This window comes from Egretta garzetta, unplaced genomic scaffold (genome assembly GCF_000687185.1).
Source record: "Egretta garzetta isolate BGI_Z169 unplaced genomic scaffold, ASM68718v1 scaffold397, whole genome shotgun sequence".
NCBI classification, from domain to species: Eukaryota; Metazoa; Chordata; class Aves; order Pelecaniformes; family Ardeidae; genus Egretta; species Egretta garzetta.
In genome coordinates, this window is record NW_009260493.1 from 3,062,433 (window position 1) to 3,075,917 (window position 13,485).

The following is a 13,485-nucleotide window of genomic DNA, read 5'->3' on the forward strand; positions in this document are numbered from 1 at the left end:
GTCCCTGGTGTCCTACAGGAAGGTCTTGCCTAATATGTCTGTCCCTGGAGGAGCAGGGAGGGTGACAGAGTCTTTTATTTATCACAAACAATTTCAAAGCACAGTGGTTTTGCTCCATTGCAGATAAAATGTTGTACCAGCTCTTGAAAGTAAAAAGGCATTTTTATTCCCCTTTCAGCTGGAACATCAGGCAAGAAGTCCCCCTCAGATGGTTCCCCCTCTCCAGGAAGCCACTCCGCCTGCTCCATCCTGGCAATGGCAAAGCTGCTGCCCGGAGCCCCTCAGCAGCCAGTGAGTCCTGCTGCTCAGCGTGACCACTTAGCGTTGTCCTGATCTCCCTCATCTACACAGACACTGAGCATCACGTACATGACGTGCCTGTCATGCAAGGACACTTGCCTGAGCTGGAAATGCTAAGATGAACTTGTTGTAATGGGTGATAATACTAGACTGTAGGAGCTGCTGGGCACCAGAAAAATGTTATTAAATTGCTAGGAATTAGAAAGGCCGAAGAGGAAGAGAGAGAATGGTGCAAGACCGGGGCACTGTTGGTTTATTTCATGTGCTGCTTTCTGACAGATGCTAACTTGAATTTTCAACATGACGACAATGTGCTTTAGTTCTTTTCTCACCTCTTTTTTGATGGGCCATGCTAGTGCCCAGCACACAGGAAAAGTCTTGACCATTGCCAACAAGGCCCCTAGCCCTCTGAGGAGCCCAGGACGGGAATGTGGGAACACCTCCCCACGCCTGTCTTGTTGGATGAGAACCGTAACGTATTGAACAAGGGACGGCTAAGGGACAGCTGTGGCAGTGAGCCATGGGCCTGTCTGTCAGCTGGTAACAAAGATGTAGTATCTGCCCAAAGACTCCCCACCGTTTTTGTAGTATTTATAGATAGAGGAATAGCCACTGGCAAAACTAGAACTCCACAGGTGTACAAGCTTAGCTGTAAGATTACAGGTGTACCAGAAAAAGAAGTTCTCTCAAGATTACTCATTCTCATATTTATTTTTTTTTTAAAGCCTAAGGTCCGGACTGGAATAAGTAAACCTTACAATGTCAAGCAGATCAAAACCACCACAGCTGAGGAAGCAGAAGAAGCTATTAGATGTCTCATGGAAGCTAAAGGAGGTGAGCACAGCTTTCTAACTGACTTCTAAAAATCTTTAAATAAAGAAAACTGTAGGTGTATCCATCCTTCCCATCATAGCCCAGATGCACATATTTCTATTCAGAAGCTCACCTGAACACTGATGTACACATTCTTGCAGGATGGTACATGGTGTTCTCTGTCAGTTTGATAATATTAACCGTTTTTTTTCCAGGAAGACTCAAGTTGTATACTTTGTTGTAGAACCTGTTACTAGGAGCACCTTGGGTTATTTACGTCCAGGTTTAGTCTGAAAAATTAAGATAAAGATGGGATCTTACTAAACCAATGGTGCCTGTGTTAGCTCAGAGTTCCATAAAGGATATTTGCTGCTCTATTTGGTGAATGCTCGCTATTCCAAGCAGAACTAGAGAGCAAATACAGCCGTGGGAGAAATAACCTGGATTCTGTTCACATTTGGACAGCAAGTCTAGTTGTAACCTAGACAGAAGCTTGCACCGCTTTAGCTTGAATAGCTAAGCTAAAAGGCTGCTCTGTGTTTAGGCTCTCTGACTAATCCCTGAAGAAGAAAGCTTCTTGCAAGGGCAAGTTAGAGCAGGAGACTAGCTTAGCTACTGAAACTTAGGCAGTGTGAATATACCCTCCACGGCTGCAAGTAGTCTTTCTGCTCGTGAGAAAGAACACAGCACGGCTTTGAGATTGCTACCTGAGTTTGCAAGGATCTTACTTTAGGAGAAAACCACCCCTTTTCATTTGTAAATAGAGCAAGTGCAGTTTGGAATAATCCAATTTAATTAGAAATATCATAAAAGCATTTTGATGTTTGTTCCTTAAGAGTGCTGTATGTTTGTTTTTTAAATCAGATTTACTCTCCATTAATTTTGAAATTCACATTAAGCATTCCACTCGGTGTTGGTAAGGAAAGTAGTCTGGTCAGCATCACTTGCAGTCCCTCGTGCTGTACCGCCAGCTGGCATTTACAGTTCTTCCCAAAGTACAAGACATGCTCTGTGTCATTATCTTGATTATCCAGGTAAGGAAACCAAGGCAGAAGGAGACTTGGGACTTGAGTCCAGTACTCCTGAGCTCCCAGCCAGTGTTTTATCCACTTGTCCAAACGGTGGCACAGCACTGCTGTTTTGGCATGAAACTATTTGAGATGGGGGAGTTTTTTCCTAACCACCTCTTACAAATGTGATGGTGTTCCAAAGGTCTGTGTTTTATTTCTAAAACTTATGTCCCTGGCCTGAGCACATTCCCTTTAGTCATGCACATTTTAGGAAACAATTGTGAAGGAAATTATTTTGAATCTACATTCTGGTCAAGCCAAGATGCTAATTGGTTTTGCTTTTCAGGACTACAGGAAGATGCAGTAAAGCCTGCTCCAAATAAAAACCAAATGCTCACCAAACCTGAGCCTCTTCCCAGCATCACAAAGTCAGCGTCATTTCAAGGATCGCCGGCAGGGCCAGTGCTCGTGCCCCATCGCCCGCCACCCAAAGTTCCAACTACGAAGAAGCCAGTGCCTCTGCAAAGGGCCGGAGTCAAGGTGGAAAATGTAAGATAGTTGCGTCAAAATGCATCCAGCCTCCATTACAGTGTGAATGCTGGCAAGAGGCATGGACTGTTAAAACAATTTGCATGAAGTCTGGTCATTTAAAGTTCTTAGCCAGCAGGCAATAAAATGATTTTATGTATTGTAGTCACCAAGGCATAACAATATTCTAGGAGATCAGAAAGGAAGAAGAGCCTTGAGTTCCTTACTCAGCTGTATTCAGCTTTCCTATTTGTCAGTCCATTCTCTTAGATTCTGTTATTTTCTTCTGGATTGTCTAAACCTTGTCAGGATTTAAGACTCATCCATTCTTTGTCACAGGGTTTACTTTTGACCCCACCTTATAAAGGGATTCAGCCTTTCACTTTGGATTCTGGATTCTGCTTGAGTTCAGGTTCTTAAAAACAAACCTGTAGGTGTTGGGGTTTTAATCTGTCTCTCCGTCAGCTCTCTACAATGGAGATAATAGTTCTTCACTGCTGGAGCTGCTAAAATGAGTATTTAATGGTGAAAGCAATTAAAGTACACGAGAGAGAAACATACCACCTTTTATATCCCTCCTTTGACAGAGCCTCTGCTAGGAAGCTCTGTTCCAAGTTTTTAGGACTCCTGCCTTACCTCCCTTTGGAAAGGCATTCACCCCTTCTCGATCACGGACTTTGTGCAATCTCTACTTAGCAGATTTGCAAAAGAAAAAACCAAAACAGACCACACAGTCTGTGCCCTTTCCAAGGAATGAGCTGTTTATATTTTATGTTGTCGCTGTTCCTGGGGCACCCCTGAAAGGTGCTGAGAGGGACTGCTATTTGGTGTTAGTCGTATGGAATCTCCTGCAGGAATAGATCTATTTCATTTTCACTCTACCCACTCCTTCCTCCATCTGTTGAATTCAGATGGGAGTTGTGTACTTGAAAGCCTCTACCCCATCCACCTCTATCATTAAAAAAGCATGCGATCAAATGTAGGCAACTTAGCCACAGCATATAGACAGAAGTGGCGGGGGATATGTCCATCATGAAATATTGACTGAATATTTTGACTGCATGAAAAAGCCTGTATACTATCTTTTAATACCATGGGAGAGTAATAAAGAATTAAAACGCTTTCATTCAGTCACACTGAGTGTGAGAAAACTGAAGCAGCCCTTGCCCTCTTGGACTGAGCTGGGTTTCAGTTATTTATGTATTTTTAAATGGTGAATATATGATCGATTGTACTGTGAGAGCTTACTTTTAGCTTCAGTTCCTAGCATTGGTGAGACATTACAGGGCCATTAATGCATTTCTTGGGTTACTTTAAGGTAATTATCCTTCAGCGTTACGTATCAGAACATACCAAAGGTGTGTGCTAATGGCCCCATTGATTTAGCCCTCCCTATGCATTCTTGTTTAAATAATACTAGTCAGCAGAGAGACCTAACAAATAAATAACCCTTCAGAACTGTGTTCATTTGGTCCGGAGGAAAATCCTAATATGAGAGAGAGAGCGAGAGCGCTGTCAGCTTTTCTCAGTACGGCCATCAATAAGACTTGCACTAGTAGTGACTCAGAGTTTAAGGTACCTGGTTTTGTTCTCAAATTTCTTGTTCCTTTCCCCCCTCAGGCCGTGCCTACAGAAGAGCAATTCGACCAACAGACAGTAGAGTCTCCTTTTGGCTTGCCAGAGCCCTGTCTAGAAGCTGGAGCTATTCTTAGTCCAACCAGGATTACTCCAGTCCCTAAACCCAGAACTGCACAACCTGGGAAGCCTCAGGAGAGCAGGGGGAACAGTGAAAGGCAGCCCCCCTCAGCAAGCGTGGCTGAGGCCAGCACGCTGCTTCCACCAAATGCTTCCTTTGCCCCAAAGGTGCCACCACGAAGAAAGAAGTCGGCTCCTGCAGCTCTTCATCTGCAAGTTCTCCAGAGCAGTGACAACCCACTTTTTAGTGGGTTAACATTCAACTCCAGCAATGACAATCCCGGGTTCTGCCCCCAGACTCAGGACTCCCACGCCCCTGTGCAGTCTGAGCTCTCAGCTCCTACCTCCTCCGCCAGCCCAGAAACCAACACAACTAAGCAGTTGGCACCAAATGCCGCGGAATCCATGGCCAACCTTCCGGGCCCTCCTGTACCAGGCGGCCAGCATCCACAGCTCTCGGACACCAGCTCCCTTCCAGCGAACACCAGTCTCCTGGACCTGGACACAGATTCTTCCTGCCCTCTTCCCATGCAGGCAGCATCAGCTACTTCTCCAGCACATGTGCTGGGAAATTTGGAATGCCCCGCCTTGAAAGATTTCAGCCACTGGGTTACATTTAGTGATGACGAAGACAGTGGTGCGCTCTCAGAAGGCTTTGACAAACTGCTTGTCTTAGAACAAAACAAACACACCTTGATGAACACAAATACTGATTTAGATTTGTAAAAATTGTCCCCTTAATGTTCCTATAGAAATCATAATTACGATGCAAAATGAAAACAAATCTTTTGCACAAAGATTTTTATTTAAGGAACTAGGTCATCTGTCCATGTCCTATTTCAGTCTCACGTTTAAAGATACTGCCCCTGGAGGGAAGTGCATAGGGTATATACAACCTAACATTATCTGCAGCTTGTTTGGAAAGTTCTTTATTCTAAGTTATTTCTTTTTATTAATCCATCTTCAGATGTTTTATTTCATTTCAGGTACAAATCATATGTAAGAACATGTAATGTGGTATGGAAAAAAGATGTTAAAAAAAATCTTTTTCCTGTGAAATTTATATATTAATCATTTTCTGTCACTTGAAATAAAGAACCTTAACAGTTAGATTGCTACAGTTATTCTGGAACAAAGATCCTAAAGGGGAATATATACTAGTGTAACTACAGCAGTAACGCTGGTTTTGTTCTGCTACTAAGTTTCTGCCGTGGAAACACGGCTTAGACAAGTATCTTGTCTTATCGAGCTTAACTAGCTGCAGTGGTGGCAGGCCCTAGTACTTACCTTGTTGAACTCGCTCCTCTGTTGAAAGTAAAATGCAAGGCAGAACCATGAGAGGTGGTGCCCCTGCAGCAGCAAAAAACATAAAGCTGTTGCTCAGTACACCGTGCATCTCTACAGGGAGTACACCCAGGAAGTTGTTACAATGCACAGAGTAAGACCAATGGGCAAGCAACTACAATTATCTGCTCTTGCAAACAAAAGGTTTAAAAGCTGATTAAGTTCGTGGCAGCCTAGCCAGAGGAAGCAGCCCCTCTTAACAACTGCAGAAACTCCAGGTGAGTCCTCCTGGGTACCTGCCTCACCCTTATATTTACCCAGGATTCCACCAGGGCCTATATGACAAGTGCTTCAGGTGAGTCTATAAGTCACTTACCGCAGTGGGCTCACGAAGTATTGCTGCTCAGCTCAAAGCCAACTCGGTCTTCATAATGAAATCACCTCTCCTTTATAAGCAAGCTAGCGGTCATGCTTCTCAGAAGCCCAAGATTTTGGCGAGGATAATCCATGGTGCCAAATGTGCCCGTTATCTATCTGCTCGAGGCTGCACAGGCAACCTGTAGGCTCTGGCTGCCATTTGTTCAGAGCAGGCACTTAAAAATGATAAACAGATTGCAACTTGTCACGGTAATGTGTTAAGAGAAGCATCAAGGTCTTTTATTATTAAAGGAAGGAGAGCATTTTTAAGCAGTTGGTGAGGCTGAAAAAAACCCTCGTCAGATGTTTTTTGCAGAAAAATTGTATTAAAAAAAGTTCAGATATTTTTTTTCCTTCCGTAGGAAAAGTAATTGACTGGTTCTCAGCTTCTTGGAAACTGGGAATTCAGCCATTTTCTTGCTTGCAATGCCTACCTGTTTCACTGCCACTGCCAAATTTTGAACACAAGACATCCTGTCAGGGAGGATGCTGCCTTTGTTGGAGCACCTGCCAGCCTCCTCTGCTCCCTCACTTGCCAGACACTTTAAAAAGATCCCCAAAACCTTCAAAGGCACAACCAATAAAACCCAGAGCTCAGTTTCCTACATGTCAGTGTAACGTGCTGATGAATAACGCTGAAGCAAGCTAGTTGTTTCCCAAGGCAGACCCTTAGCCTCTTCATCCTCCTCTTAAAAAAAATAAAATACAGTGACTATTTATGGGCACGTTCAGTATAAAACATTAGGAGCAGTAAAAAAGAAAGAGTACGTTATATGACCATATCCAACATTTTCTGCAAAGATAATTAACAGCTCCAGGACAGCTAATTTACATGTTAATGAAAGTGTTGGCAGGAAAGCCAATTAAAGTGGATTTATACAAGTCAAATAAAATCTGCTTTATTACTCTCCTTGAATAAGAGAAGCATGTAGCCTTTAGCATTCTATCTTACGGCTATGTATGTGGCAAGCTGCCCGTTAACGTACCAATCCCTGCAGCTAGCTGGTTTATACGATCAGTGACAGCATAGACTGTTCAAGCACAGCAAATCAAGGGAAAGGAACAGACAGTCCCGCTGAAAAGGTTACAGCAAAGAATGAACAATCTCCTGTCTCAGTGTATCACCTTTCACATGGGTGCCCAACGCCCCAGCCAAGCGTTTTCCAGAGGTGGGTGCTTGTGACCTGGGTTCTAGTTTTAAGGCTCAGGAGAAGCTAAGCAGGGCCAAATGCGCTCTGCGCTTGGGAAACCACTCCAGCAAACTCAGACTGCAGGAGGGGGCGATTCTTTCGTTCACGCTTGGGATTAAGCCAGGCCCTACCATGGTCTGAAAAGAGGCTAAGTAACCTGAGCCATCCTTAGCTGGCATCCACGACTGGGGAACCCACAGCACGGCTCTGTCCTCAGCTCTGCTGCCCATTCTCACTGGGACACCATCAATGGAAACCAACGTTCTCCATGAGAGGTGTCAGTCTTGAGGGCCACATAACGGGTGGTAGGGAGCTGCTATCCCACAAGGTTTTTCATGTGGACCCAGCACTTGGAAATCTTCAAACTGTTGACACTGGCTGTGAAGCCAGGCATGAATGATTTACCAGATGCAAGTATGTGAGCCTCTGTGAACTTACTTCATGTTAGAGACTTTGGCAAGAGGCTAACACCATGCGAGCTTGCCCAGGACCCTGTGGTACAGCAGCTCTAAGTTGCTACAGCCATCCTGGTTGTTCAGCTGCATTTGTGTCTGGGGTGGGTAAGTAGTTCTCTCTGGTTTAGCAACTGCCCGGTTTAGCTTTTTTTAGGTGGGTGATTGCTGAAACAAACAAAAAGAACTGAAACCAAACCCAAAATATTGTTCAGAATTTCCTTTCTGACAAAACAACATTCTTGCTTTTTCGTTTTTGTCTGGAATTGACATTTTCACCAGACAGATAATTTCCCCTTCCTAGCTAGCTGCTCTGCCTGGCCCCATGGAGCACAAATCACAGTGAAAGCCAGTTTGCACTACTGTAATCACAGCAATTAAAAACTTGATGACTGTTGCTACTAGAAATACCAATACAGTTATACAAGAGCGCTGGACAACAAGTGCATGAGGACTGACACATTCCTAACAGCTCTCCCTTCCTCTCTTACTATTTTAGTCTTGGATGCCACAGTGCAGACGGAATACCATCGTCTCAGACGGTTCACACATACCTGTTAGCCACATCTGCAGCCGGGTTCCCAGCTCAATGGGATTAAGGGCATAGTTTGAGGCCTAGGAATTTACATAAAGGCACTGTCCCGAATTAACGTGACACCAGGGAAGCACGAAAGCGTATGTTTCTAATGGGAAGCAAGCACAAATGCTATGCAACAGACCCTCTGGCTCTCAAACCAATGCCTGCACATTGTTTACAAGGCACTTTTTTGTAAATTCTAAAAGCACAACTGAAAAACCGTTCAGTCTGGCAAAACTGATGACCAGCTGCACCCCCCCCAGGTATTATGCCTCTTACAGAAGATGACGGGTAAACACTACATTCTTCCAGCATGAGACAATCACGAAGAAATAGTGCAGGGTCTTTCACAAAAGTGAACATGGTCCAGAGCATTCCCTTAGGCATATCACTCACCTTTAATACATTTTGTGGCATATCTAGTACATTTTAAAAAACACATTTCATTACTATATTCCAAAAACCCCAAGCCCAACAATCCCCCCCCCCCCAGATATTAGTTTTAAAAGTTACACATATATACATACAGTTACAAAAAGGACAAAGTTGCTTCAAGAGTTCCAGTTACAGTAACAAAACATAGATGCATCTACTGAGATTAATGTGTAATGTAATTGGTCTGAATCCCTGTAAGCCAAAGAAGTCGATTAAAATCAATACAAGATTTGTCACACTAAACACAGTTATTAGGAGTCTTGTCTATTCACACTGAATTCCACACACCCTCTACTTTGTGCATACAAAGTGTTCTAATATATTTACACTCTGCAGTTTAAACCACAGTGTAAAAAGGACAAATCTCTTCAGAAGTTAGGGGAGTTCTGTTACATTTTCTATCTGAAATACTGCCATGCAGTGTTCTTGCCTACATCTCAGTTAGGGGGAAAAAAATGCTCTTTTTGCTCATGTAGTGCTGTACATTTTTGGTACTACTCTTGTGAATTTTACTTTGCAACTCCAGCAGGTCAAGGCTCAACTTCCAGAAGAGCAGTTTGAGATGTAGCATCCTCCTGGGCTGGAGCGCTCTTGAGTGGGAACAGCTGAGGTGGCCTCAGGACCTGGCAGGACTGCAGTGGCCACAGCTGCCTGCACCAAGCCCATGCAGAACTGCAAAGTGCACCCCACCTCTTTGGGAGCTTTCATAGCCGTAATTTTAAGGCCAGCGATACTGGATCCATCTCACATAAGGGATGCTAAGAGACATCTTAAGCCTGCCATCAATGCAGGCCGTATTTAGCAAATGGTCAACTAGGGCAGTACAGCCTGATCATGGCCTATATTTGTTTTCAGAGAGGGCTGGGGGTGGAAAGAAAGGAAGGAAGGAAAGAGACCACAATTAGACTAGGCTGCTTTTAACTAAACTGCAAACTATTTAAGACTTTAAAAAAAGTGGCTGAGCACTGCCATTTTTTTTTTTTTCCTAAAAATCCTTACTTCTCATCAGTACTGCTAAGGCACCCTTAACATAAACTCAAATAAGACAACACTGCTGTATGTCTCTATATCTACACCAATAAATACACTTTTGGCTTCAAAAAACCAAAACATCTGGGATCTTCTGCATTTCCAGTGGGACCCTATGATCACCTGAATTTTTTTCCTGCTTTACTTGTTCTCTACCTGAGCTCCAAACAAAAGCATCAGCCTTTTTGTCAGGGCCTACATTTGTCTTACTCAACTTCAGCATTTTCAATGCTCTTTAAATCAGCTAAGAAAGAGCCAGGGATTTGAACACACCATCTTCTTGGAATATTCCAAGAGTAAAGCAGAAGCAGCTAAGCCTCTGTTCTGTATCTTCCATGTGAGCAAGCACAGAACTGCCCTGAGTCTGACCAGATACACGCTGTCCTGAAGAAAGCAATCTCACAAGTTGCTCAGATTAAGAGGGAAATGTACAAGAAGGTGAACAATTCTTTTGTTTGGTTTTCATTTATACAAACAGATTAAAACAACTACAGCTGCCAATGCAAGACAACCTACCAACCTATCTCTTTGTCATGCAGAAAACAGATGCCATATTCGCTGACAAATCTGGGTGGTCTATTAAATGAAAAGACAAATTACAAAAACTCCTGTAATTGGGCCACTAGGCTAAAATGCTACCTTCATTCAGTTGGACAAATTTCTTCAGGCTCCAGACAGACTACTTAGCATGGACAGTAAACCAAAGCTGTGAGGCAGCCACATGCTGCTTCTCCCCTTTGACATAACAAATAACCACCTCAGTTAATTATTTCTGATCCTCTCTGTAAGACTTGAGTCCCAGGTGTCTATTTACCTTAATGAGACCACCTACCTCCAGAGCAAGCTTTTTTTTTTGCCTAAAAGAGGATATCCTGGGCGCTCTCCATAGTTCAGCTGTGTTGCTCCAGAGGGATGTCTGTAGACTAAGTGAAACTTCTCCTCCACTGAATCCCCATCCCCTCCCAGCCAAACTGATGGAGAATTTACACACGTTTTGTCAACAGATCATGGTCACTCTAAGCCAACACACACTTTCTTTTTGCCAAGTTTATAGGATTTCAGTTGGTATTTGCTTTGAATATACTTTAGAAATAAGTTGGATATGTACTGAAAATTATTTTAGCAGCAGATACTATTGACATAGAATCTTCATAGTTCTGCAGATGCCCCAACAAATGTTAGGGGAAAAACTTAACTGTGTTACACCAAATGGAGGATATAAGAAGCCAAGGATGGCAAAAACTCAGTCTCCAAGTTCTTGGGCTAAAACATCCTGAATGAACTTCAATGTACGCTGGTACAGGAAAGCATCCTTCTTCTTTGGCTTACAAATATTTAGATGATTAACATCCACTGGAATAAGGTCTCCAATTCCTAATTCTGGGAGAGGGGAAAAAAAAAAAAGAAAGATAAGAAAAAACTACCAAAGTTCATAATATCACCTAGACTGAAAAGCACATTGTGCATTAGTATTTTCTCTCTCAAAAGCAACTTCTCCTGTCTTCAGTTTAACTGCTTTGTCTTCATTATTTTTTAATGTGCTACAAGCATCAATCCACACTGTTATAGTCAGATCAAGCTATACATTGCTACAAAACCCACGCTGGTAAACCATTAGGTCCGAGTTCTACTATCTGTATTGGGAATACACAAATGTACATTTGTCCATACAGACAACTTTGAAGAATCAAAACTTTATTTACCAGCACCTGACTGACAGCAAAGTCCTGACTGAAGTTTAAGTGTTGACATGAACAGGGATAGGGTTTAATCCAGGGTATCCAGATTCTGACCACCACTAACTGCCCATATTCCTTATAAAATACTTTGATGTGGAGATTAAAAATGGAACTATAATGAACCTGCAATATGCCGCAAATCACTACATACATTTCTGGGGAAATGAAAAATTTATATCACTTAATTCGAGGGTGACAGAGCACTGGCACAGGCTGCCCAGGGGGATTGTAGAGTCTCCTTCTCTGGAGATATTCAAAGCCCACTTGGACGATGTCCTGTGCAACCTGCTCTAGGTGAACCTGCTTTAGCAGGAGGGTTGGACTCCATGATCTCCTGAGGTACCTTCCAACCCTTGCCATTCTGTGATTCTGTAATTGTAGAATACACGTATTCTATTTTCAGCTACTGATTTTGGGGCATACTGCAGCATTTATTCTTTCCTGACAGCTATCACTACCACTGAACTCTCTAGTTAGGATGCTGTGACTGCCACATTCCAGTTTATTATCTAGGCGCTCAACCTCCGGAGAAATCCTCCATTTTGCTTGAAACTCTGTATCTTTAAGCATGTAAAATTACACTAGAGTAGGATGAAGTTTGCTTTCATGTGCCCAAGTATGCATGTAAGAAATAGCATACTGCCTGTCAGCCTGGGTTTTGAACAAAATGAGTGGCATGCCACTGAATGTTTATGTACCCTCTAAAGGCTTTCAAGAGCTCATGTGCTGCATTGTATGTCATTTCTAGAAGGGGAGAAATACGCTACAAAATTCTAAGTGCACAGTGCTTATTTGTGCACTCTGTTTTCCAGCCCTCTTTTTCATTTTATTTTGTTAAACAAACAAACAAAAAAAATGCTCAGTTTTTCAGTCCTTGCCAGTAAAATTGCATCAGCAACATCTTCACAAACAATTGTTTCATGAGAAGACATACTGAAAAAATGCTGCTAAATATTGACTCAGGAAAACAGGGATGTATAGTCTGTCTTTTTCAGAGCAACTAACCTTGCATTTAACCTAGTGGATTTAGCTGGTGGAAAGCCTGATCTAAAACCCAACAAAGCAATGTTTTCTGTTCAAGGCCTTGGGCAGTGCAGAAGAGGGTTTTGCTCAGGAAAAACCTGAAAATTTCAGACTTAAAACAATTCTCTAAGTTGAACACCCATAAACAAAGCAATAGAAAGAACTATCTGGTTTTCCCTCCTCCTACAAAAAGACGGAGGGAACTCTTCAGGAGGCAAACTCTATTGCTCAAGTACCTGAGATATGGAAGGCAAAAGATTCTTAACACTGAAAAACATCTTTGTGATTTTTTCCTTCCATTTACATTTTTATTTTTTAAAGGAGAAAATAGCTGGAATTTGCGTGAGCTTCTGAAACACTGTTCAGCCTACCTATACAAGGATAACCAGCAGTTACTCATAATTACAAGGGAAAGGACTACAGCAATGTAACATTAGACCAGTGCCTCCCTGCTTTTTTCAATAAGCAAGTGTTACTCACATTTAGAAAATCAAAACAAACAATTGCTACTCTAAGATATAAATGTAGCTGCCTCTGATCTCAGCAGGGAGACTGTAGTTCAAATTCAGCCAAAAGTTCAAACAAAAAACCCCATAAGATGTATTTTTCTAGGTCTTTCTACCATAGCATTTATAATCCTTCCTCATTATTGATGCTTACATGAATACATACAAAATAAAATGGCTATTTGACTTACTTGCTGATTCCAGAGGTACGACATGCAGCTTTATCATACTGCCTATGTGTGTTGGTAAGGTTTCTGCAAAACTCAGCACTGAAAATTTCTTATCTTTGGCAAAAGATAGGAAGTCATCATTCAGCTCTTTAAGGGCAGGAGAATCTGAGAAAGAGCAACATAATTTTGCAGTGTTGTCTTGAACATAATCTTACAGCATTTGTCTGGCAAGACTGCATTCCTAAAGAGATGTTTTGGAAAAGTTAATACTGCAGTAAAAGGAGTAGCATTTTGTTTGTAATCCCTTTTTCCAGCTA

The 13,485-nt window shown here is 42.4% G+C and overlaps 2 protein-coding genes across 8 annotated transcripts in view; one reads left to right on the top strand and one right to left on the bottom strand.

Annotated features, from left to right (window-relative positions):
• Positions 1–5,349, top strand: part of SYNJ2 (synaptojanin 2) — a 56,068-nt gene extending 50,719 nt beyond the window's left edge. The window contains exons 23-26 of the mRNA XM_009644304.2: positions 179–291; positions 1,026–1,134; positions 2,470–2,672; positions 4,272–5,349. Coding sequence (XP_009642599.1) covers positions 179–291; positions 1,026–1,134; positions 2,470–2,672; positions 4,272–5,072 — 1,226 coding nt within the window. The 3' untranslated portion in view covers positions 5,073–5,349. The remainder of the gene's footprint in view (positions 1–178; positions 292–1,025; positions 1,135–2,469; positions 2,673–4,271) is intronic.
• Positions 5,350–6,345: 996 nt separating this feature from the next.
• Positions 6,346–13,485, bottom strand: part of SERAC1 (serine active site containing 1) — a 30,868-nt gene continuing 23,728 nt past the window's right edge. For 4 of the 7 annotated variants that reach the window (XM_035899777.1, XM_035899778.1, XM_035899776.1 and 1 more), the window contains exons 17-18: positions 13,190–13,333; positions 6,348–11,110 (exon numbers count right to left, since the gene is read on the bottom strand). In XM_035899777.1, the coding sequence (XP_035755670.1) occupies positions 10,974–11,110; positions 13,190–13,333 (281 nt within the window). In that variant the 3' untranslated portion in view covers positions 6,348–10,973. Of the gene's footprint in view, positions 11,111–13,189; positions 13,410–13,485 lie in introns of those variants that run through there. The other 3 variants (XM_035899780.1, XM_035899781.1, XM_035899782.1) reach the window with 3 other exon arrangements.